This window comes from Oncorhynchus masou, chromosome 21 (genome assembly GCF_036934945.1).
Source record: "Oncorhynchus masou masou isolate Uvic2021 chromosome 21, UVic_Omas_1.1, whole genome shotgun sequence".
NCBI lineage: Eukaryota > Metazoa > Chordata > Actinopteri > Salmoniformes > Salmonidae > Oncorhynchus > Oncorhynchus masou.
Window position 1 is genome coordinate 27,893,006 of NC_088232.1, and position 27,284 is coordinate 27,920,289.

A 27,284-nucleotide genomic window follows, 5' to 3' on the forward strand; every position below is an offset into this window, starting at 1 on the left:
ATTCGTCTCTGCAGATCCTCTCGACCTGTGTCAGGTTAAATGGGGAGCATCGTTCCACAGCTATTTTCAGGTCTCTCCAGAGGTGTTCAATCAGGTTCAAGTCCAGACTCTGGCTGGGCCACTCAAGCACATTCGGAGACTTGTTCCAAAGCCACTCCTGCGTTGTCTTGGCTGTGTGCTTAGGGTCGTTGTCCTGTTGGAAGGTGAATCTTCGCCCCCAGTCTGAGGTCCCGAGTGCTCTGGAGCAGGTTTTCATTAAGGATCTCTCTGTACTTTGCTCCATTCATCTTTCCCTCGATCCTGACTAGCCTCCCAGTCCCTCCCGGTGAAAAGGATCCCCACAGCATGATGCTGTCGCCACCATGCTTCACCGTAGAGATGGTGCCTGGTTTCCTCCAGACGTGAGGCTTGGCTTTCAGGCCAAAGAGTTCAGTCTTGGTTTCATCAGACCAGAGAATCTTGTTTCTCATGGTCTGTCCTTTTCATGGTCTGTCCAACTCCATGCGGGCTGTCGTGCCCTTTACTGAGGAGTGGCTTCCGTCTGACCACTCTACCATAAAATCAAATCAAATTTTATTTGTCACATACGCATGGTTAGCAGATGTTAATGCGAGTGTAGCGAAATGTTTGTGCTTCTAGCTCCGACAATGCAGTAATAACCAACAAGTAATCTAACAATTCCAAAACTACTGTCTTATACACACAAGTGTAAGGAGATAAAGAATATGTACATAAATATATATGAATGAGTGATGGTACAGAGCAGCCTAGGCAAGATACAGTAGATGGTATCGAGTACAGTATATACATATGAGATGAGTATGTAAACAAAGTGGCATAGTTAAAGTGGCTAGTGATACATGTATTACATAAAGATGCAGTAGATGATATAGAGTACAGTATATACGTATACATATGAGATGAATAATGTAGGGTATGTAAACATTATATTAAGTAGCATTGTTTAAAGTGGCTAGTGATATATTTTACATAATTTCCCATCAATTCCCATTATTAAAGTGGCTGGAGTTGAGTCAGTGTGTTGGCAGCAGCCACTCAATGTTAGCGGTTGCTGTTTAACAGTCTGATGGCCTTGAGATAGAAGGCCTGATTGGTGGAGTGCAGCAGAGATGGTTGTCCTTCTGGAAGGTTCTCCCATCTCCACAGAGGAACTCTGGAGCTCTGTCAGAGTGACCATTGGGTTCTTGGTCACCTCCCTGACTACGGCCCTACTCCCCCGATTGCTCAGTTTGGCCGGGCGGCCAGGTCTAGGAAGAGTCTTGGTGGTTCCACACTTCTTCCATTTAAAAATGAGACCACTGTGTTCTTGGGGACCTTCAATGCTGCATAAATGTTTTGGTACCCTTCCACAGACCTGTGCCTCCACACAATCCTGTCTGAGCTCTACTGACAATTCCTTCAACCTCATGGCTTCATTTCTGCTCTGATATGCACTGTCAACTGTGGGACCTTGTATAGACAGATGTGTGCCTTTCTAAATCATGTCCAATCCATTGAATGTACCACATGGGGACTCCAATCCAGTTGTAGGAACATCAAAAGGATGATCAATGGGAACAGGATGCACCAGAGCTCAATTTCGCATCTCATAGCAAAGGGTCTGAATACTTATGTAAATAAGGAATTTGTTTTTTATTTTTAATACATTTACAAGAATTTAAAAAAATCTTTTCACTTTGTCATTATGGGTTATTGTGTATAGATTGAGGAATTGAATGAATTTTACAATAAGGCTGTAATGTAACACAATGTGGAAAAAGTCAAGAGTTCTAAATATGAAGTTGGTAGAAACCTATTTCAGCACTCACAGCTGAAATTGCTGCCGAAGGTGCTTCCGCCAAGTATTAAATCAGGGGGGTGGAGACTTATCCAGTTATGATATTTCAGTTTTGTATTTTTAATATATACTTATTTTCTCACAACATTTTGAAAAAGTTAAGGGATCGTAGTCTTTCTATAGGCACTGTAATTCCAGATCAATTTTTATGGTAAAAATCAGTTTAATGTTATGACAATCTATTCCCCATAACTTCATTGAAAGAATAAAGTTGTTTTAATATTATATTACTTATTTCCTTATGTAAGACTAAATGTTAGTTGTAATTTGTTTTGATGCAGATTTTTATTTATTTACTAACCAGATGGTGTCTGATCAAGGAATATTCCATAGAACTTTTGAAAACAACATCAGTAAAAGGTATTTCTATTCTGATTTCAAATGTTCAACACTTATCAAAGACAATATGCTCTCTTTCCTCATCTTCATTAAAAAGTTGTGGGAATGGCAGTTGTTTGGGAGAAAGCATAGATTTTTGTATAAGAAGTATATTTTCACAGGTTATTTCTTGAAATGTGACATACAATAGCAATCAGTCAAGGGGCTGTTTCTCAGCTTTCAAAATGCCTATCATGGTTTTACACCAGCAAAGTATACCCATTAATATATGCAGAGGTCTTGATCCTGCAAGAAATGGAACATTTTGCTCAGGCTAGAAAGGGTCAACTCTGGCAACATTATAATGTTCCATTGTTTTACATGGTATCTGGATATTGTCATGTTACAATGTTACACATACCCAGACAGTTAACAGACAATCTTGCATATTGCGTCTCAAACAGCAATGCTGTAAGTGTCATAACAAAATAGTATCCAGAAAATGCTACTGATACAAAAACATTGACAGCAAAAATAGTAAAAAGACAAAGGAAGTTGGAAACATTCATCATTCAAATGACTGGAAATTAAGGCTCCCTGAGTTCAAAACTAGAATCCTGGCTTTGACACACTACCAGGCACTGACAAAAATGGATTAATTCCTCAAAAAATATATACTTTTGGTTGGAAGTTAGAGAGGGCTTGTCAATGATAGCCGTGGAGTTTCCTAGTACCAACCCAACAGTAGGACAGAGGAGAGGGAGAAGAGGAGGAGAGAGGAGTGGGCCAGGGAAGCTCCACTGCTGCCACCAGCTGAGGTGGCAGGGGATAGGAAGGTTCCCAAATTGGCAGCCAGGAAGTTTTGGAAGTGGGAGGTTTGGGTAAAGACTTGGATAGGGGAGGTGCGGGGATCCCTACTCCAACGTGCTTTGTAGGTGCTGTTATTGCTAGTGGTGTTGCTGCTGCTGTCGACAGTCAACACAGCAGTCTGGAACCATGAGTTGCCATGCTTACACATCAAAGGACCACCGGCATTACCCTGTGGGTGGAAGTACACTAGGTTTAATATGGTTATAATGTTATGTGCTTATAACAACATGTTGCAAGCTAAATAGTAAGACAGATCTGTACTAAACCTGCAGTAGTGTCACAGCTCTGGTGCAAATGTTGTCCGTAGATGAAACATTTACACATTCCACCACAGAGGTCTGGAACTCCTGCAGAACTTCCTCAGCTAAGGACAAAGAGAGATGGGTTTATTACTTATCATACCCACCCCCACTGTCCTGTCTGGAAACAATACCGACACTGTAAAACATTTCCTGTAAAATGAACAGAAACTTACTGGCAGCAATTGGCCAGAAAGGTACTGTAATTTATTTTACAGCTACTGTAATTAATTTAACAGTACCGAAAATGTTACTTAAATCTAATTTACAGTACCACGTCAGTTACTAATTTACAGTACCAATTGTAATTACTGCATATTACCCAGTGTTTTCATTTTGGTCATTTAGTGGCGCTCTTTAAATCGGTGCAGTCAACCAAGGTTGATAAATATATATATATCACAGTCATAACATGTAAATGTTTCTATAACCATTACTGAAAATGTTGTTGTAGTTAAGGATATACTGGTCTTTAAAATAATTGTAATTACAACAAGATATCTTATGATGATATATCTCTGGATAGTACCAATACATTACTGAGATTCACGGTAACTTGATGCCAGCTTCCTGTAAATTACTAAAACGTCAAAGCAATACAAAACACAGTACAATACTGTAAGGAACTGTAGGAAAGTCATTTTTACAGTATTTTACTGTAATTACAAGGGATTAGAGTAAGTAGATTGGCTGCTAGGCATTTGTATATTACAGCATATTAAATGAGGCCCAGAGGCCTAAACAAAAGGCTTCCAAACTGGTTGTGATTACAGGGCAACAGATCAAATGGACATGATTAAATATTCAACCATTAAAGGTTTAAGATCTGCTGTCACTGATCTGTCCTCAATATACCTTTAAATTGTTAGGGAACTACTACCACATATCACTTAAATTAGTACAGGACTCTCACTAATGGGTGAAACAATTATAGCCACTTACAAGGCATGCCTTAAAATATGTTCATGAGACAGGGATTCATTCCCCTCCAGCAATGAATTGAATGTATTACAATGAATGAATGAATGTATTACCTTTGTAAAGCGTGTTTCATTATACAGAATAATCTCAAATTGCCTTCAAATAAAAAACAAAATGACAGGGCAACTGGTACAAAGAACCCAGCTGACGCTACAAGGGACAAGGACACCAAGGAGCACAGCTATCAACAGAATGACCTTCCTAAACAGTCTTTGGGGCCCTTTCAAAGGAGCTCAGAGTCTGTGGTGCCTTCAGGTGGTCCAGGAGGGTATTCTAGAGGCTCGGGATCGTTGAGCTGAAAGCCCATTTTTTAATTTATTTTTTCCCCAAGGAGCAGAGCTTGGTCCTGGGGGCGTGGAGGAGCAGGCCATCGCTTGACCTGAGGGTGCGGGTGGGGTTATGGTATTTGAGATAAGGAGTGGGATATCCATGACTACGCTGGAAAGTCAGCAAGAGGGTTTTAAAATTACATCCGTAGTGAGACGGGGAGCCAGCGCAGAGATGCCAGGATGGGGTGATGTTTCTTCACTCTCACCAGGATCCTGACAGTGCTGTTCTGGATGTAGTGGGGCTTTTGGAGACTCCTGCCAGGGATCACAATGAAGAGTGTGTTACAGTAGTCCAGGCTTGAGGAGATAAAGGCATGAGAAATATGCATCAGACGGACTTGGGGTAGTTTTTACATACAGCTGGGTGTCATCAGCATAGCAGTGGAATGAGATTCCATTCTGGCTAATGACATGACCATGTACAGGATGAGCAGCATGGGTCCAAGAATAGATCCTTGTGGGACACCACAAGTGACGGAGGGTCCAAGACCTGGATGCAACGCACCATCACTACCAGTGTGCTGCATTAAATATACAGCAATACAGTAATTTGTTGAATTGTATTGAAAAACTGCAATTGCTAATAGTGAATCCAGTGATATTACAGCATATGAACTTACAGTTTATTAGGTACACCACCCCATTCACAAATGTTTTTCTCCTTCAGACAGTGAGTCACATGGCCGTGGCTTGCTATTTAAAGAAGGCAGAGGCAGTGCTACTGTTCAATTCAACGTTTAGAATGGGCAAAACAAGTGACTTAAGCGACTTTGAGCATGGTATGATCGTCGATGCCAGGTGCGCCGGTTCCAATATATCAGAACTGGCCGTCCTCCTTGGCTTTTCACACACGACAGTGTCTAGGGTTTATCAAGAATAGGGTAACAAAACAAAAAACATCCAGTCAGTGGCAGTACTGTGGGTGAAAACAGCTTGTGGATGAGAGGTCGAAGGAGAATGGCAAGAATCGTGTAAGCTAACAGGCAGGCCACAAACAGGCATAAAATGGCGTAGTACAACAGTAATGTGCAGAACGGCATCTCGGAACGGACAACGCGTCTGTCCTTGTCACGGATGGGCGATTGCAGCAGACGACCATACCGGGTTTCACTCCTATCAGCTAAAAACAAGACGAAGCGGCTCCAGTAGGCACATGATCACCAACACTGGACAATTGAGTGCATTGCTTGGTCTGACAAATTCCAGTTCCTGTTGCGTCATGCTGATGGGAGAGTCAGGATTTGGCGTAAGCAGCATAAGTTCATGGCCACATCCTACCTGGTGTCAACATTACAGGCTGATGGCTCTGGTGTAGGGAATGTTATTTCCTGGCACGTTCGGTTCCTTGACGCCAATTGAGCAACGTTTGAACTCCCCACCTTGTAGAATCCATTCCCCAAATAATTCAGGCTGTTCTGGAGGCAAATAGGGGTCTGACCCGGTACTAGATTGGTGTACCTAATAAACACAACACACTATATTTGGTGTTTTATGTCACTTGCACTTTATGCCTTAACAAAGGCTTCTATGCTGACAGTAACTACAGGCCAAAACAGATCAAAATGACATGGCTAGCCATTCAACTATTAAAGGTTTGAGACTTGCTGCCACTGATTTGTCCCCTATATAAATTAAATTGTTAGGGGACCACTAAGACATACAGTTAAATTTGTTCAGGATTCACCCTAATGGGTGCAACAAATATAGCTCTTACAAGACACACCTAAAAATATGTTAGTCAGAAACACAATACCATCCACCCACTATTATTCAAAAGGTTTTTGGCGCACCAAAAATGATGTATGGTACAGGATTCTGAATTACAGTAAATAACTGTCCATTTTCAGGACAAGATTTGTAAAATTTCTAAAATGGAGTATATTACTGTATTCTGTGTACAGCATTCTCACTCACAGGTGCAACAAACATAGCCTCTTACAATGCACGCCTTCAATATATTTATGATCCAAAGACACTTTCCCTGCCCACAACATTTTCCCACAATGCACGATAATTACTGTGTATTATTCTACAGTGTTTTACTGTTGAAATTACAGAAACGTCTTACAGTGCAGCCAGCTCCTACCCTAGGCATTTGTGTAGATCTGAGAGGCCTGGATAGGTTATAAGCAATATGGTGAAAATCTCACCTATCCTATCAGAAGACAGGTGGACCTATTACCATTGCTTACCCAATTATTTCAGATCTACACAAATGCCTTGGTGCTATAGCGTTTGTTTCTGAACAGGGAACATTTCTCACTAACACACAAAGACAGTAGTCCTTCCACTCACCGCCACCCTGACCTGTTGCCCAGCCAGCTACCCAACACGGAGTCCCTGTGCTGAAGGTTCTGGTTCCCTTGTCCACACAGATAGGCTGGATGTAGTCAGACAATGTGGGTTGGCTGGCCAGTCGGAGGATGGCCACGTTGTTGCCTGTCACATTGCTCATGGTGATGCTGATGACGTTCTGGGTTACCTCGTGGGGATTGGAGCCGCTCTGCTTCAGGCGACCCAGAATCACGGTCCACTCAGTGGCGTTGGCCTGGCTGGAGAGATAATGAGTTGCATCTCTGTTTAGTGATGTCCTGTGATCATTGGCGGTCAGTGCCCTTTAAAATGAGGGAGGGCTATTTTCTTCTCATGAGCATGGCCTTATTTTTCTATTACAGCATATTGGATGACTCATTCATATTCCATTCACCCAGTTCAATGTAACAGCGATAGGTTTAGGCTACTACAGTTGAAGTCAGAAGATGACATACACTTAGGTTGGAGTCATTAAAACTCATTTTTCAACCACTCCACACATTTCTTGTTAACAAACTATAGTTTTGGCAAGTTGGTTAGTTGGTTAGGACATCTACATCTACAAGACATTTTTCCAACAATTGTTTACAGACAGATTACACTATCACAATTCCAGTGGTTCAGAAGTTTACATACACTAAGTTGACTGTGCCTTTAAACAGCTTGGAAAATTCCAGAAAATTATGTCATGGCTTTAGAAGCTTCTGATAGGCTAATTGACATAATTTGAAGTGTACCTGTGGATGAATTTAAAGTTCTACCTTCAAACTCAGTGCCTCTTTGCTTGACATCATGGGAAAATCAAAATAAATCAGCCTCAGAAAAAAAAGATTGTAGACCTCCACAAGTCTGGTTCATCATTGGGAGCAATTTCCAAACACCTGAAGGTACTACGTACATCTGTACAAACAATAGTAAGCAAGTATAAAAACCTTGGGACCACGCAGCCGTCACACCACTCGGACGGAGACTCGATCTGTCTCCTAGAGATGAACATACTTTGGTGCGAAAACTGCAAATCAATCCCAGAACAGCAAAGGACCTTGTGAAGATGCTGGAGGAAACCGGTACAAAAGTATCTATATACACAGTAAAAAGAGTCATATCGACATAATCTGAAAGGCCGCTCAGCAAGGAAGAAGCCACTGCTCCAAAACCACCAGAAAAAAGTCAGACTACGGTTTGCAACTGCACACGGGGACAAAAATCATACTTTTTGGAGAAATGTCCTCTGGTCTGATGAAACAAAAATAGAACTGTTTGGCCATAATGACCATCGTTATGTTTGGAGGAAAAAGGGGGAGGCTTGCAAGCCGAAGAACATCATCCCAACCATGAAGCACGGAGATGGCCGCATCATGTTGTGGGAGTGCTTTGCTGCAGGAGGGACTGGTGCACTTCACAAAATAGATGGCTACATGAGGAAGGAAAATTATGTGGATATGTTGAAGCAACATCTCAAGACATCAGTCAGGAAGTTAAAGCTTGGTTGCAAATGGGTCTTCCAAATGGACAATGATCCCAAGCACACTTCCAAAGTTGTGGCAAAATGGCTTACGGACAACAAAGTCAAGGGATTGGAGTGGCCATCACAAAGCCCTGACTTCAATCCTATAGAACATTTGTGGGCAGAACTGAAAAAGCATGTGCGAGCAAGGAGGCCTACAAGCCTGACTCCGTTACATCAGCTCTGTCAGGAGGTATGGGCCAAAATTTACCCAACTTGTTGTGGAAGGCTACCAGAAATGTTTGACCCAAGTTAAACAATTTAAAAGCAATGCTACCAAATACTAATTGAGTGCATGTAAACGTCTGACCCAGAGGGAATGTGATGAAAGAAATAAAAGCTGAAATAAATCTCTTATTTCACATTCTTCAATTAAGTGGTGATCCTAACTGACCAAAGACAGGGAATTGTGAAAAACTGAGTTTAAATGTATTTGGTTAAGGAATATGCAAACTTGCGACTTCAACTGCACATAATACTGGAATTTTCCCTATACCCATCATGAGGTTGCTACAACCTAGTTCATGAATGAAAGTTTACAACTTAGGTGCACACAGGTCGAGAGACAATTTGAGGTGACAGACAGTGACATTAAATACCGCCTTTCACACGCTTACCTGCACCTAGCTGATATTCGGTGCAATCATTAAAACCTGTTATGGTTAGACGTGGTGCTAGCGACCCACCTCAACAACATCTGGTGAAATTGCAGATTGCGAAATTCAAATGGCAGATAGTCATATTTAATATTCTTGAAAATACAAGTGTCATACATCAGAAAAAAAGCTTAACTTCTGGTTAATCCAGCCGCTGTGTCAGATTTCAAAAAGGCTTTACGGCGAAAGCACACCATGCGATTATCTGAGGACAGCACCCCGCACACAAAAGCATTAAAAACATTTTTCAACCTTTTTTCCCTCACTGTATGCATATCTGAGTAACAGGCAGTTTACTGTGGGCACGCTTTTCATCCAGACGTCAAAATACTGCCCCCTAGTCCAAAGAGGTTCCAACAGTTGCACACAAGAGTTTACAAGCCAATACTCTACACACAGCCTACTTCATTGTCACCATATTAGCTAAAGTATCGTCATAGTTCATAGAACTAATGCGTTCGTATAGCTGCTACTATCATGCAGTGAAGTTAGTAAGCAGTTACACCGACAGGCCCCGGTGACAATAAATTAGTAATACCAAAAGCTTACCTTGACTTGGAAGAGTTCCAGTGTTGTGTTGGATAGTCATAGCCAGCTAGCTAACATAGCATCCCTCTGTTTGATCAGGATGTTTCAGTAGGCTAAACTAGCTAGCTGCATTTGCTAGCTAAGTAAGTGAAACTGTCTTTTTCAATCTCTTTCTCTTCCTTCATTTAAGAATAAATTCATTTGTTAAAATAACTCTTCAACTATTGCCTTTCTCCGAGTTAACTACTCACCACATTTTATACACTGCAGTGCTAGCAAACTGTAGATTATGGTTTCAGTGCTAGATTAATTATCTGATCCTTTGATTGGGTGGACAACATGTTGCAAGAGCTCTGATAACTTCAAGATGGTGTCCTCCAGGCTGTCATAATTACTGTGTATATCCATGGAAGGGGGTGAGAACGTGACGTGATTATATTTAGTATAGTTTCATCTAAAAATATTACAACTTTAATGTTTTACAATTTACATTATGAAATTTACTGATGATGATGGTCCTCCCCTCCCTTCTCTGTGGAGCCTCCATTGCCTGTGACAGACTAGCGTCCTGTCCAAGGGGTGTACATCAAGCGGCCTCACCCTGCTACTTTATTGAGGGATACTAAACTCTTCATTCCAAGTGTCTTATTAAATGTTTATTTACTGCTTATGTAATATGTATGGGTTATGTATGTGTTATGCCCTAGGTAGGCACCCTTCATACTCAACTCTTCATTCATGTTATCATCATTTGATATAATTCATTATTGTACTAAGTTGATCTTTTCTTTGTCTTGAAGTTGACGTTATTATTAATTAAAGGGAAATTCAGACATGAATTAGTCTAGTGCAGATCTAAATTAAATTAAAGCTACACAATATTTACAAGGGATTTGTTTAAGATAAACAGAAAAAGTAATTGAACCAAAACTTTTTAAATGAATTACATTTATTCAGTGCGAACAAGGGAGCCACACCAGCAGAGCTCACTACCCACCTGCACAATTATGTGGACACCTGCTCGTCGAACATCTCGTTCAAAAAAATCATGGGCATTAACATGGAGTTGGTCCCCCCCTTTGCTGCTATAACAGCCTCCACTCTTCTGTTAAGGCTTTCCACTGGATGTGAACATTGTTGTGGGGACTTGTTACCATTCAGCAACAAGGGCATTATTCAGCAACAAGGGCATTATTGAGGTCGAGCACTAATGTTGGGTGATTAGGCCTGGCTTGCAGTCGGCTTTCCAATTCATCCCAAAGCTGTTCAATGGGGTTGAGGTCAGGTCTCTGTGCAGGCCAGTCAAGTTCTTCCACACAGATCTTGACAAACCATTTCTGGATGGAACTCGCTTTGTGCACAGGGGCATTGTCATGCTGAAACAGGAAAAGGCCTTGCCCAAACTGTTGTCACACAGTTGGAAGCACAGAATCTCCTTGAAAGTAATTTTATGCTGTAGCTTTAAGATTTTCCCTTCGGGCCTAGCCGAACCATGAAAAACAGCCCAAGACCATTATTCCATTTAAGTCATTCAAGTCATTTGGCAGACGCTCTTATCCAGAGCGACTTACAAATTGTTGAATTCACCTTATGACATCCAGTGGAACAGCCACTTTACAATAGTGCATCTAAATCATGTAAGGGGGGGGGGTGAGAAGGATTACTTTATCCTATCCTAGGTATTCCTTGAAGAGGTGGGGTTTCAGGTGTCTTCCTCCACCAAACTTTACAGTTGGCACTATGCATTCAGTCAGGTAGTGTTCTCCTGGCATCATTTAGCTTTACACCACTCCAGCCGACGCTTGGCATTGCGCGTGGTGATCTTAGGCTTGTGTGCGGCTGCTCGGCCATGGAAACCCATTTCTTGTCACTCCCGACGAACAGTTATTGTGCTGATGTTGCTTCCAGAAGCAGTTTGAAACTTGGTAGTGAGTGTCTGAGGACAGATGATCTTTATTCGCTTCAGCAGTTGGAGGTCCCGTTCTGGGAGCTTGTGTGTCCTACCACTTCGTGGCTGAGCCGTTGTTGCTCCTTGACATTTCACAATAACAGCACTTACAGATGACCCGGGGCCGTTCTTGTTACGGTTTTCTCTCCTCTGAAGAGGAGGTGTAGCAAGGATCGGACCAAAATGCGGCGTAGTTGGTGTTCATGTTCTTTAATAAAGGAAAAACTCAAACATAATACAAACAACGTGAAAACCCTAAACAGCCTATGCCGGTGCAAACTAACACAGAGACAGGAACAATTACCCACGAAACACTCAAAGAATATGGCTGCCTAAATATGGTTCCCAATCAGAGACAACGATAAACACCTGCCTCTGATTGAGAACCACTTCAGACAGCCATAGACTTTTCTAGAAAACCCCACTATACCACAATCCTAATATCTACAAAAGAAAAACAAGACTAAACACACCATATAAATAAACCCATGTCACACTCTGGCCTGACCAAATAATAAAGAAAACACAAAATACTAAGACCAGGGCGTGACAGTTCTAGCAGGGTAGAAATGTTATGAACTGACTTGTTGGAAAGGTGGCATCCTATGACGGTGCCACGTTGAAAGTCACTGAGATCTTCAGTACAGGCCATTCTACTGTATGGAAATTGCATTGCTGTGTGCTCTGTTATACACGTGTCAGTCGAATCCTCATACTTTTGGCCATGTAGTGTAAGTCTGAATACCAACTACTGAGAAGTGCTTAAATCAAAACACGTAAAAAGTCATAGATATCCTAAGTCTGAATGGGCCACTAAATTCCTAGTGAAGGTAGCAAAACGTTAAACTGTCCAGCTGATTATGATGGTAAAACAGTAGTGTGGAAGAGATGTTGGCTGGTGGCTCCCCCCTCTGGTACACTAGAGTAACTACCACAGTAAGTGCCTGTTGAGCCCATGGAGTCACCCAGACACTGGTTGACATGATGATGAACACCATAACCATGCTTTCTGAAGCCAAGGTTGTGTAAAACATGGGTGCTGTTTATAGACAGCTACCCCTCCTAGAATTTTCAGTAGCACAATGACTGTACAAATGTCATACGTATTAATCTTGGTTAACCTTTGCATTAGGGTTGAAAAGGAAACGTTTCTAAACGTCTGTTAATGTAATGGCACTGTAAAAAAATCTAAATCCAATCAAAAGGTAGTTTCTATGACTAGATTTCATTAGAATCATGTAAGGATTGACATTTCAATCCAGCTACTAACTCTCCCACTTTGACATACAGGTAGAGTTAACTTACCTAGAAAAGCAGCTGGCATCACTCATGACAGAGTCTACCGCCACTAAAGTGCCCCCGCAGACGTGCCTTCCATTAGTCTGTATGCTGGCTATCCAGGGCCACAAACCTGCTGTCGCCAACGAGCTTCCGCCACCAACATGAGAGTTCAAAGAGGAGCTAGCGCTGCCACACACCACAGCTGCAGAAGGAGAGAGAGACAGAAACATTTGAGAGACAAATTAAAGGGAATAATTCAGTAGTCAGATATGTTACAAAAGTAAAGATTTACATTAAGTTGTAGCCATAAGCACAAGTTAGTCTATACAGTGCCTTCGGAAAGTATTCAGACCCCTTGACTTTTTCCTCGTTGTTATGTTACAGCCTTATTCCAAAATTGATTAAATACATGTTTTTCCCTCAGCAATCTACACACAATACCCCATAATGACAAAGTGAAAACAGGTTTTCAAAAAACAGAAACACTTCATTTACATAAGTATTCAGACCCTTTGCTATGAGACTCGAAAGAGAGCTCAAGTGCATCCTGTTTCCAATGATCATCCTTGAAATGTTTCTACAACTTGATTGGAGCCAACTTGTGGTAAATTCAATTGATTGGACAAGATTTGGAAAGGTACACACAAGTCTATATAAGTTCCCACAGTTGACAGTGCATGTAAGAGCAAAAAATCAAGCCATGAGGTCGAAGGAATTGTCCGTATAGCTCTGAGACAGGATTGTGTCGAGGCACAGATCTGGGGATGGGTACCAAAACATTTCAGCAGCATTGAAGGTCCCCAAGAACACACTGGCCTCCATCGTTCTTAAATGGAAGAAGTTTGGAAACACCAATACTCTTCCTAGAGCCGGCTGCCTGGACAAATTGAGCTATCGGGGGAGAAGGGCCTTGGTCAGGGAGGTGACCAAGAACTGGATTGTCACTCTGACAGAGCTCCAGAGTTCCTCTGTGGAACGGGAGAACCTTCCAGAAGGACAACCATCTCTGCAGCACTCCACCAATCAGGCCTGTATGGTAGAGTGGCCAGACGAAGCCACTCCTTAGTAAAAGGCACATAGCAGCCAGCTTGGAGTTCGCCAAAAGGCACCTAAAGACTTTCAGATCATGAGAAACAAGATTCTCTGCTCTGATGAATCCAAGGTTGAACTCTTTGGCCTGAATGCCAAGCATCATGTCTGGAGGAATCCTGGCACCATCCCTACGGTGAAGCACGGTGATGGCAGCATCATGCTGTGGGGATGTTTTTCAGCGTCAGGGACTGGGAGACATGGAGGGAAAGATGAACGGAGCAAGGTACAGAGAGATCCTTGATGAAAACCTGCTCCAGAACGCTCAGGACCTCAGACTGGGGCTAAGGTTCACCTTCCAACAGAACAATGACCCTAAGCACACAGCCAAGACACTGCAGGAGTGGCTTTCGGACAAGACTCTGAATGCCCTTGAGTGACCCAGCCGAGCCCGGACTTCAACCTGATCAAACATCTCTGGAGAGACCTAAAAATAGCAGCAACGCTCCCCATCCAACCTGACAGAGCTTGAGAGGATCTGCAAAGAATGGGAGAAACTTCCCAAATACAGGTGTGCAAAGCTTTGTACCGTCACAACAAAGAAGACTCAAGGCTGTAATTGCTGCCAAAGGTACTTCAAAGTACTAAGGGTCTGAATACTTATGTAAATATGATATTTCCGTTTTTTATTTAAAAATGTCCAAAAACCTGCTTTTGCTTTGTCATTATGGGGTTGATTGAGGGAGAATTTTTTTTAATTTTAGAATAAGACTGTAACGTAACAAAATGTGGAAAGTGTCAAGGGGTCTGAATACTTTCCGAAGGCACTGTAGGTATGTACATGCGGTTGTAGGGGCAGTTGTAGTGGTGGTTGTAGGAGCAGTTGTAGTGGTGGTTGTAGTGGTAGTGGTGGTTGTAGTGGTAGTGGTGGTTGTAGGGGCAGTTGTAGTGGTGGTTGTAGTGGTAGTGGTGGTTGTAGGGGCTGAAAGACCAGTACAGAAGACACTGAGGTCAGAGTCAGTCCCACTGGAGGAGAAGGTGACAAAGCCAGGCTGGTCACTGCTGATCTGGCTGTTGATCCAGGTCTGGTACTGGGACACTCTGGTGTACACTCCTGGGAATTTTGCCAGGGCACAGCCTTTGCCGAAACTCACAACACCAGACTGGATCCAGCGAGTACCCTGATTGGTTACCATCGGACCTCCGGAGTCCCCCTATGCATAGACAGATTTACAGTGTCACTGAGATTGCATTTTCACAGGATTATGAAACAGGTTTCCCAGATGAAGCACAGTCTCAGATGAGAAACCATTTACAATGTGAACATGCTTTTTAGACTAGGTTTAGGTATAACCTGTGTCCGGGGAATCGGACCAATATGTAATTGACCCACAATGTAATAAACAAAAAGAATAACCAAGAGATTTTACCTGACAGGAATCCTTTCCTCCTGCTGCTAGACCAGCACAGATCATGTTGTCTGTGATTGAACCTACTCCATAGTTAAAGTTACACAGCCTGTTTCCCACTACTGGCACATCCACCTCCTGTAGGGTGTTTGGTGAGGGCAGGGACACTGAGGAGATGGGAGACACATTCAGACAAGTACAGTTAGTACAACATGATTTGAAATGCATTACTTGATCGATTCATTTTGAAGGTTTATTTGAGGAAAATGTATTTTGTTACAATTGATCACTCCTATTATATTACAAATATATTTTACATATTGTCTATTGCCCATGCATTAGATTTAGTCTCTCCCATCAGATCTCACCTCCACTGCGGATGGTGCCCCAGCCAGTGACCCAGCAAGTAGTGCCGGCATGAAAAGAGCTGCCTGGTGCAGCTAGGCAGACTGGCCGGATGTAGTTGGTAAAAGTCACAGGAGAGGAGAGCTTGAGAAGACACATGTCGTTGTCATTAGTACTTCTGGTGTAGTTGGGGTGGGACATGATCTGAGTGACCCCGCGGTCCACCTCGTTGGGGTTAGAGCCCTTCTGGTTCTGACGACCAACGTAGACCACCAAATTTGATGTACTGGGGCTGAGATAATATATATATATATATAAAAAGATAACAGAAATGCTGTAAAAGGAGGCTCAATTGAGTTATGATTAGGTTTGGTGTAAGAGATAAATGTTGGGATTCTAGCAATCCTGCAATTCCTCACCTGGAGAAGCAGTGAGCAGCAGTCAGCACCCACTCTTTGTTGATTAGGGATCCCCCACAAAAATGCCTGCCAAATCTGTGCAGACTGGCCTGCCATGGCCAACTCCCTGCAAGAGCATCCTGACCCCCCACAATCCTAGTGTTGAGAGTGGTTCCGCATACTAACAGAGACACATATGGATGAAGGTTTACAAAATGGAGCACACAAAGGAAGTGAAGAGATTGAAACCTCACTAGTTAGTGAATAGGTGCATGGTAATGTCATTCAATGAGAAAAATACTTACCATCCAACTGAGAGTGAGACCCTAAAAACAGGAGAGGAGAAAAACAGTTGAACAGTTTGGTTTTGGCACACTGTGGGACAACATGTAACTTAACTCTTTGCACCCTACTGGTTTTACAATTGCAGCCACATAAGGAATTAGAATAATTGAACAGGATCTCTATGGTAGTAACATAGAGTCTTAGACCACAGCCAGCAAGCCAGTCAATCAATTAGTCAGTGTATTTAGTGTCGTTCCATAGTTTCCATGTGAGCGAACTTTGTATGCTGGATGCTTGTCATGAGTCATTGGATTGTTTGACAAAACGCCATCTGTCAAAACTAATTTAATCACTGCGTATGTTACCGAACATTACTGTACACTTAACATCATCCCGAATGTGCGTTTGTAACAGAAAACACCGTGAGTCGGGAAGCAGGTGCAGATGTGCGTAATAATAAGTCAATGCAGAAGAACATATGAGAAGCGAGATTCTCTGGTCTGATGAAACTAAGATTGAATTGTTTGGCCTGAATGCGAAGCGTCACATCTGGAGGAAACCTGGCACCATCTCTAAGGTGAAGCATGGTGGTGGTGGCAGCATCATACTGTGGGGGGGGGGGGTTCAGCGGCAGGGATTGGAAGACTTGTCAGGATCGACGGAAAGATGAACGGAGCAGAAAGATCCTTGATGAAAACCTGCTCCGAAGGGCTCAGGACCCCAGCCTAAAGCGAAGGTTCACCTTCCAACAGGACAGCAACCCTAAGCACACAGCCAAGGCAACGCAGGAGTGGCTTCGGGACAAGTCTCAATGTCCTTGAATTGCCCAGTCAGAGCCCGTAATTGAACCCGATCAAACATCTCTGGAGAGACCTGAAAATAGCTGTGCAGTGACCCTCCCCATCCAACCTAACAGAGTTTGCGAGGATCTGCAGAGAAGAATGGGTGAAACTCCCCAAATACAGGTGTGCCCAGCTTAAAGGTGAATCAAAAAGGACTGAGTAAAGGGTCTGAATAGTTATGTAAATGTGATATTTCAGTTTTGTTTTTTAATACATTTGAAAAAAATATATACAAATAATGTTTTTGCTTAGTCATCATGGGGTATTATGTGAAGATTGATGAGGGAAAAAACAATGTAATCAATTTTAGAATAAGGCTGTAATGTAACAAAATGTGGAAAAAGTCAAGGGGTCTGAGTACGAATGCACGGTATATACATTTTAGGAGGATAAATATATATTTTTTAAAAGTGGTGTTAATGTTATGGTTAACTTTGTGCCAAACTGTTCATTCAGGATTTTCGTCTGGAAACATTTCATCCAAACAATACAATAACAAGAATAAAAAAATCACAATCATCCAGTAAAGGAAGCGTTGTGGTCACAACAGAGTCATCGTGGCTGTAGGACTATATGGGGATTTCACCAAAAATAATACAAAGAACGTAACCCAAATTGCCCTTCTATTGCCTCTAATGTTTTGAATCTTCCCAAGTGGCTTCCTCTCCTGGGATCTGAAAGACCTGGACAATGTGAAAGCAACCCTGGTAAATGTCTGCCTTCACACTTCAACCTCTCTGTCTTTTCATACCCATAAAGGAGAACAGACAAGGTGAGGGATCCACTGGACTGCTGATATTGGCAACCAGAACCGTGAGAGACTTGTGGACTACTGATAAGCACCCTAGTTCTGTGTGCTCTGTGGGTGTGTCTGGCTGGCTGGCTTCACATTCAGTCCCCACCCACTAAATTAAAATCAGGTCATGTTTTTTTTTTTTTATAAATGCATACAACACACAAAGAGGCAAATAACAATCGACAAATCAGACTTCTCTATTGCAAAATTATACATTTCTACAAATTCATTGCAGTAAATATTGCATTACATAATGAACATATCAAATATTGTATTCCATCCAACTGTTGTGTGTGAGAACAAACATTTTGATTTGAGGCACAACTTTCCTGTCGACACCAATTTTGATACACTTTGGAACCTCAATTTCCTCCCTGTACTCTGTCCTTAAGATAACGACAACAAGCATTGATTACATTGGTGACTCAAGCTAACTGTTTCCAGTAAGATGGAGTTGTCAGCTGAAGGTGAAACATTTCCTTGACGTGTTGAAAAGCCATTCTATGGTCTTGCTCAACTCTCCATACGCTTCAGAGGGAATGTTGCATGCACACAAAAACACACACATACGCACACATCAGTGATAGGCCTAATTAATTAAAGGTGCCTTTTTCACATCAGTTCCACTGGCACAAACAGGAAGAAGTGTCCATCATTTTACAGGTGCACTGGCTTTACAGCTGTATTAGATCTAAGAACTAACCACCGTCATACAGGCCACATATGTGGTGCAAGTGTCAATATACATATATGTATTTTTTTAGAATGTACAGTTGAAGTCAGAAGTTTACATACACTTAGGTTGGAGTCAATAACTCGTTTTTTAACCACTCCAAAAATGTCTTGTTAACAAACTATAGTTTTGGCAAGTCGGTTAGGACATCTATTTTGTGCATGACACAAGACATTTTTCCAAAAATTGTTTACAGACAGATTATTTGACTCATAATTCACTGTATCACAATTCCAGTGGGTCAGAAGTTTACAAACACTAAGTTAACTGTGCCTTTAAACAGCTTGGAAAATTCCAGAGATTGATGTCATGGCTTTAGAAGCTTCTGATAGGCTAATTGACATCATTTGAGTCAATTGGAGATCTACCTGTGGATGTATTTCAAGGCCAACCTTCAAACTCAGTGCCTCTTTGCTTGACATTATGGGGAAATCAAAAGAGCCAAGACCTCAGAAAACAGAAAACAAAACAAATTGTAGACCTCCAGAGTTATGGTTCATCCTTGGGAGCAATTTCCAAACGCTTGAAGGTACCATGTTCATCTGTACAAACAATAGTACGCAAGTATAAACACCATGGGACCACGTAGCCATCATACTGCTCAAGATGGAGACGCGTTCTGTCTCCTAGAGATGAACATACTTTGGTGCGAAAAGTGCAAATCAATCCCAGAATAACAGCAAAGGATCTTGTGAATGTGCTGGAGGAAACAGGTACAAAAATATCTATATCCACAGTAAAACAAGTCCTATATTGACAACCCGAAAGGCTTGACAAGGAAGAAGATACTGCTCAAAAAAACGACATAAAAAAATCCAGACCAATGTTTGCAACTGCACATGAGAACAAAGATTGTACTTTTTGGAGAAATGTTCTCTGGTCTGATGAAACAAAAATATAACTGTTTGGCCATATTGACCATCATTATGTTTGGAGGAAAAAGGGGGAGGCTTGCAAGCCAAATAACACCATCCCAAACGTGAAGCACGGAGGTGGCAGCATCATGTTGTGGGGGTGCTTTGCTGCAGGAGGGACTGGTGCACTTCACAAAATAGATTGCATCATGAGGAAGGAAAATTATGTGGATATATCGATGCAACATCTCAAGACATCTGTCAGGAAGCTAAAGCTTGGTCGCAAATGGGTCTTCCAAATGGACCCAAATGACCCCAAGCATGCTTCCAAAGTTATGGCAAAATGGCTTAAGGACAACAAAGTCAAGGTATTGGAGTGGCCATCACAAACCCTGACCTCAATCCTATAGAACATTTGTGGGCAGAACTGAAAAAGCGTGTACAAGCAAGGAGGCCTACAAACCTGACTTAGTTACACCAGCACTGTTAGGAGGAATGGGCCAAAATTCACCCAACTTATTATGGGAAGCTTGTGGAAGGCTACCTGAAACGTTTGACCCAAGTTAAATAATTTAAGGGCAATGCTACCAAATACTAATTGAGTGTATGGAAACTTCTGACCCACTGGGAATGTGATGAAAGAAATAAAAGCTGAAATAAATCATTCTCTCTACTATTATTCTGACATTTCACATTCTTAAAATAAAGTGGTGATCCTGACCTAAGACAGGGCATTTTTTACAAGGATTCAATGTCAGGAATTGTGAAAAACTTAGTTTAAATGTATTTGGCTAAGGTGTATGTAAACTTCCGACTTCAACTGTAGGTGTCTCTACTTGACAGTGCTTTAGCTTTTTTTTTCTTAGGCTGTTCTGAAATGCAAATTCTCATGCAAAATACAGTGTGCATTTGTCTGGCTGGCTGGGAGAATCTTAGTTTGTATAAAGGTATACACATGACATGTAAAGGAACATTGCCTGTGGTCTTTTTTATTTCAGGGATTGCGTCTCTCCTTTATGCCATCATCAGTTGTCATGACACCCTATAATCAAAGTGAGGTTTCATGCAGACCCTTTTCCTTTCGTTTCTTTCTTTCTCTCTCTCATAAACATTTTACTTAGCGTCAGATTGTAGTTTAATGAGACTCATTACATCAATGAGGAATGCTTTTAAAATGTTTTACTGGAGGTCTTTTTTTTTAACCTTTTTTTTTAAATCCTAGAAGTCCCAATGAAGTCAGTCTTCTTTTACGAGGAAGACCTGGCCAAGAGTTACTCTGTTACTCACCGGTTTGTATTTTTTTATGTTCCTAACTTAAGTTCCTTGTACAATTCAACTTTCATCTCATTAAATATCTAATTCTGTCCCTTTAACTGCTTTGAAAGATGACTTCAGCTGGTCCACTTCAACACTATACACACTGAACCTTTTGCAGTGTTCTTCAGTCATGTTCAATACCATTTCTGTTGTGTTGCTATGATGCTCATGTTAGACAAATGTCAACGTTCTGCCTCATTGCACGCACTGCAGCACCCTCAAGGCCCAAAACAGTCTAACAGGTCTCTCTCCTGTGTCATAAGGCACATGACATTGTATTGACTTTGACTGTCTTGTTTGGCTATGCTCACCACCATCACCATTCCATAACCTGACCAACTCCTTAAAGGGATAGTGCAAGATTTTACCAAGCGTCAGATTAACTCATGGATACCGTTTTTATGTCTCTACAGTTTGAAAGAAGTTGTAGGTCGTTTTGCAAGCCACTAGGTTAGCACAATGACTGTAAGTCTACAGGTAGGGGAGAGTGGGGTAAATTGAGCCAAAGGGGTAAGTTCAGCTACCCTTGTTTCTAAAAGTCTGTGAAGGAAGAAACCACATGGAAAAAGTGGTAAGCAAGTTAGGTAAAAAAGAAAATTGATTTTCAACAAGTCAAATTAATTTGTGTTCGAGATTACATGCATTCCAATTATTTCCAGGGATACAAAACTACCTGATATAAAAGTAGATATCGTTTTTTAGAAAGAATAGGCCTATTATTTTTTCCATGATGGAGTGATGCTGAACAGCTAGCATGGTCTCCCCTACAACTAGCATAATCACACTATCCCTTTAACTCCAGTCACCTGTAGAACTGTCCATAGATGTAAAGCAGTGGAATAATGGGAATCGTGTCTCTTACCTTTTGAAAGGAATATAACTAGTAGATTCATCAAACAGAGTGCTTTGTAGACTTCCATTGTTTCCATGCCCACCACAACAGCCTGTTCTGTTTAGTGTTTATACCTTTGTACTCATCCCTGCTCCCTGCCTTCACTCCTCCCCTATATATATATATATAGGGGAGGAGTGAAGGCAGGGAGCAGGGATGAGTACAAAGGTATAAACACTAAACAGAACAGGCTGTATATATATAAATATAAACTATATATAAACTACCAGTCAAACGTTTGGACACACCTACTCATTCCAGGTTTTTATTTTATTTTATTTTTTACAATGTTCTACATTGTAGAATAATAGTGAAGACAACAAAACTATGAAATAACACATATGGAATCATGTAGTAACCAATTGTTTTTCAACAAATCAAAATATATTTGAGATTGTTCAAAGTAGCCACCATTTGCCTTGATGGCTCATGGCTGGGAGGTTCCAAAACGAATGCAATCACTTATCACCCGGTGCAAACTTCTTCCACTGGGGCAACCAGTGCCATACAGACACCCGTAAAAGACGCTCCCCATCCCGATAGACCTGTTCGTTCTCCGTCTTTCCAAGTCAAACGCTCTAGAACCGTTGGTTGTCACGAGGGCAAGATCATTGGTTTTCCATTGCTGTAATCTGTGATCATGTTTCCTATCTATCTATAGATCGGTGATAGATATCTAATTGATAGAGCCTATTGTAATGTACGACGCGTTGCTTAGTTGGTAGAGCATGGCGCATGCAACGCCGTGAGTTGTGGGTTCGATAGCCACGTGGGACCAGTTAGAAAAAGTGTGAGAAGTGTATGCACTCACTTGTGTAAATCGCTCTGGATAAGAGTATCTGCTAAATGGTGTAAAATGTATAAGGGAGGGTGTGTTGTACCGTCATGTTCTAAGCGCACCCAGAGTAGGCTATCGCTATAGCGAATCATACAAACTTTGTAACAAAAGTTTATTTTTTAAAGTCGAATGACTACAGTTGCTAAAATTGCTAGATAACCTCCAACGAATTAGAGAATATATCCTATTTGACTTGAGTTTATGATTATAAAGATAGCAGATCAGCTCATCAATAACGGGGGGTTTGAAAAAGGGAAATTGTTTAAATATCAAGGTATTTTAACGAGGACCAACTCTGTTTAAAAAAAAAACATATCTACTCTCATACAGTTTGTTGATCACTGATCACACATTCTCTACAGAAGCTCTCATGGGAAGCAATACAAGACAGCGCAGAGAAACGGGGGAAATGTTAAAGCATATTTTTACATACATAGGCGACATGTGCTTTGATAATGTAACCTATGTATTGCAGAATAAAGTTATGAATCGGGACAGGAGTCAGGATTTGGGGTTTCAGTGGGATTGGGACGCTAGGAAAATAGTACAGGCTCTATATAAGGCTATAAAAGGCAACAACGTGAGTCAATAGATAAATGATATACTTGATTTAGGCTACAGTATTGCATGCTAAATGTTTATGAGCAGTGATAGATGAGCAAACGAATAAATGAGCTCTTCCACTTGTCAAACCAGAGATTAATTCTATATAAAAATAGTTTTACCTGCATTTAACTAGGCAAGTCAGTTAAGATCAAATTCTTATTTACAATGATGGCCTACACCGGCCAAACCTGGATGACGCTGGGCCAATTGTGTGCCACCCTATGGGACTACCAATCACAGCCGGATGTAATACAGCCTGAAATTGAACCAGGGACTGTAGTGACACCTCGTGCACTGAGATGCAGCGCCTTAGATCGCTGTGCCACCCAGGAACCCTTTCATTCAGAATCGAAAATGTACCTGATTTTAACTTCCTGCAAATAGGTATTTTCATTTTTCATTCAGAACCTAAATTGAATCTAACCTCAACGTCTGGAAAATACCTATTTTTTAAAACATATTTTCTCTGTAATTTCACTTACTGGGACTATTCTACTCTAGTTTTGTCCAGGGTGCAATATTTTTTGTCTTGCCTAGGGTTGCAGAATGACTAGGAATACAGGAGTAGTAAAGGCCCAGTCCACAACTTTTGTGAGAAATGTTTTCCCCTCCACTGCAGATGGCTATATCGGTCTGCTAATACACAAGTTGTAAAGGCCCAGAGCGCTACTTTTGATAAGAAAAAAATGGAATATACATTTATTTTTTTTGGGGGGGGGAAATGTATTTATACATATTATTTATTTATTTACCCCTTTCTTCTTCCCAATTTCGTGGTATCCAATTGGTAGTAGTTACAGTCTTGTCTCATCGCTGCAACTCCTGTACAGATTCAGGAGAGGCGAAGGTCGAGAGCCATGCGTCCTCCGAAACACAACCCAACCAAGCCGCATTGCTTCTTGACACAATGCACATCCAACCCGGAAGCCAGCCATATCAAGGTGTTGGAGGAAACCCCGTACACCTGGCGACCTGGTCAGAGTGCACTGCACCCGACCCGCCACAGGAGCCGCTAGTGCGCAATGAGTCAAGGATATCCCTGCTGGCCAAACACCCGTAACCCAGACAACACTGGACCAATTGTGCGCCACCCCATGGTCCACCCGGTCGCGGCCGGCTGTGACAGAGCCGGGGCTCGAACCCAGAATCTTTGGGGAACAGCCTTAGACCACCGCGCCACCCAGGAGGCGTATTTATATGTTTTATTCAGATTTTCCAGGGGGTGCTGCAGCACCCTCAGCACCCCTACTTCCAGCAGCTATGGAGAGAAGAAATTACTTGAAGGTTGTGATGGGATGAAACCTGAAGGAGGAAAAATAAACTTGCCCTGTAACATTTCTGTGTCCATGATATTCTCTAAAGACTGAGCCACATATACAGTGGGGCAAAACAGTATTCAGTCAGCCACCAATTGTGCAAGTTCTCCCACTTAAAAAGATGAGAGAGGCCTGTAATTTTCATCATAGGTACACTTCAACTATGACAGACAAAGTTACAATCACATTGTAGGATTTTTAATGCATTTCTTTGCAAATTACGGTGGAAAATAAGTATTTGGTCACCTACAAACAAGCAAGATTTCTGGCTCTCACATACCTTCTTTAAGAGGCTCCTCTGTCCTCCACTAGTTACCTGTATTAATGGCACCTGTTTGAACTTGTTATCAGTATAATCAGCAGGTTTAACCTCTCTACTGTTAGAAAGCCGGATCAACTCAGAATACCTAAGAGTGAATTAAACTATTTTGAAAAAGCAATTAAGGGAATAAACTGGACTGATCTCTTGATCTCTTGTCCTATACAGATGTGGAAGCTGATAGTCAGGTTTTTCTATCCACAATCCAGACTACAATAAATGGCTTCCTAAAGAAAATCAAATCCAAACCTAGCCAAAAGAGCACTCTTCCTTGGCTAAATGGAGAAATCTGGAAATTGATGAAAGAACGAGATTATGCTCTAAAAATAGCCCTAAAATCTAAATTAGAGCATGACAGACATAGGTTTACCATGTTGAGAAATAAGGTGATGAAAGAAATCAGACAGGCCAAGGCAAAATTTTATTAACATAATTGGTGAAGCAAAGGGAAATTCTAAATTGATATGGGAGAATCTAAAAAAGTTAACAGGGAAAGACCATAGTAACACTGCAAAAAGACTAGAAATCATGGTGAATAACAATCTAACACAGGATGCAGTCGAAATAGCAATAGCCTTCAATTCCTACTTTATTGACTCTGTCAGGGCACTGACACAGAACCCCTCCACCGGTTTCTTGGGCTCAGTGCTAGTGAATGACACTCAACCTGTCTTCATCATCAGGGAGGTTTCTGAGTCAAAGGTGAACAAGGTGATTAGCTCACTAAAGAACTCTAAAGCCAAAGATGTGTTTGGGATGGACTCTACCTTTCTTAAAAACTACAAAGAGTCACTCATTGGCCCCATTACTAAGGTCACCAACACATCTATTGGTCTCGGTGTGTTTCCAAGGGTATGGAAGTCGGCCATAATAACGGCCATCTTTAAATCAGGCGACCCTGCTGACGTGAGTAACTACAGGCCCATTAGTATACTACCTGTGGTGTGAAAGGTTGTTGAAAAGTGTGTAGCAGAACAACTGATTGCCCACCTCAACAACAGCCCCTTCACATTACACTCCATGCAGTTTGGCTTCAGAGCGAAACACTCCACAGAAACGGCCAACTGCTTTCTTCTGGAAAATGTGAAGTCCAAGATGGACAAAGGGGGTGCTGTTGGGGCTGTGTTTCTGGACCTAAGGAAGGCTTTTGATACTGTTAACCATGAGATTCTCATCACAAAATTGTCAAAGTTCAACTTTTCCCCTGATGCCTTGAGATGGATGAAATCATACCTTGAAGGCAGAACTCAGTGTGTCAGAGTGAGCAATGAGCTGTCCCCCTATCGTAGCTATGATGTGGGCGTGCCCCAAGGGTCAATACTGGGGCCCCTCCTGTTCAGCCTGTACATTAATGATCTGCCTTCTGTCTGTACTGGGTCTGAAGTTCAAATGTATGCAGATGATACAGTGATATATGTGCATGCAAAGAGCAAACAACAAGCTGCACAAGAACTCACTACTGTAATGGTCCAGGTTACAAAGTGGCTCAGTGACTCGTGTTTGCATCTCAATGTGAAAAAAACTGTTTGCATGTTCTTCACAAAGAGGGCAACAGATGCTACTGAGCCAGATGTCTATGTGTCAGGGGAGAAGCTCCAGGTGGTATCCGATTTTAAGTACCTTGGCATCATACTTGATTCCAACCTCTCTTTTAAAAAGCATGTGAAAAAGGTAATTCAAATAACTAAATTCAACCTAGCTAATTTCCGATTTATACGAAATTGTTTGACTACAGAGGTAGCAAAACTGTACTTCAACTCTATGATACTCCCCCACTTAAAATACTGCTTGACTAGTTGGGCCCAAGCTTGCTGTACAACATTAAAACCTATTCAGTCTGTCTACAAACATGCTCTCAAAGTGCTTGATAGGAAGCCCAATAGCCATCATCATTGTCACATCCTTAGAAAGCATGAGCTCTTGAGTTGGGAAAATCTTGTGCAATACACCGACGCATGTCTTGTATTCAAGATCCTTAATGGCCTGGCTCCCACTCCACTCAATATTTTTGTTAAACAGAAAACCCAGACATATGGCAGCAGATCCACAAGGTCTGCCATGAGAGGTGACTGTATAGTTCCCCTAAGGAAAAGCACCTTTAGTAAATCTGCATTCTCTGTGAGAGCTTCCCATGTCTGGAATACACTGCCATCAGACACACATAACTGCACCACATATCACACTTTCACAAAATGCTTGAAGACATGGCTAAAGGTCAATCAGATTTGTGAACATGGTCCCTAGCTGTGTGTTGCCGCTTTCCATGTTGTCTGTTGTCTGTAGCTTGTGAGGTGTGGAAACACTTTGTTGCTTTTATGAATTTTGTCTTGCTGCTTTTTGCTCTATGTTGCTCTGTCTGTATGCTACGTCTTGCTTGTCCTATGTTGCTATGTCTTGCTTGTTCTATGTTGCTATTG

General features: G+C 41.7%; 1 protein-coding gene across 5 annotated transcripts; it reads right to left on the reverse strand.

Annotated features, from left to right (window-relative positions):
• Positions 1–1,629: 1,629 nt before the first annotated feature.
• On the reverse strand, positions 1,630–21,890 carry LOC135508048 (testisin-like). 5 transcript variants are annotated; one of them, XM_064927957.1, is made up of 10 exons: positions 21,759–21,890; positions 16,375–16,395; positions 16,091–16,250; positions 15,695–15,815; positions 15,348–15,493; positions 14,759–15,131; positions 12,913–13,090; positions 6,951–7,207; positions 3,313–3,410; positions 1,630–3,215 (listed from the first exon to the last, which is right to left on the reverse strand). In XM_064927957.1, the coding sequence occupies exons 3-10, from the start codon at positions 16,184–16,186 to the stop codon at positions 2,904–2,906; spliced, it is 1,581 nt and encodes a 526-aa protein (XP_064784029.1). In that variant the 5' UTR covers positions 16,187–16,250; positions 16,375–16,395; positions 21,759–21,890; the 3' UTR covers positions 1,630–2,903. The 5 variants fall into 5 exon arrangements, with proteins under 5 accessions (XP_064784029.1, XP_064784028.1, XP_064784026.1 ...); XM_064927956.1 differs by having other exon boundaries at positions 14,915–15,131; positions 15,695–15,963; XM_064927954.1 differs by having other exon boundaries at positions 14,909–15,131; positions 15,695–15,963.
• Between the last annotated feature and the right edge of the window lie 5,394 nt (positions 21,891–27,284).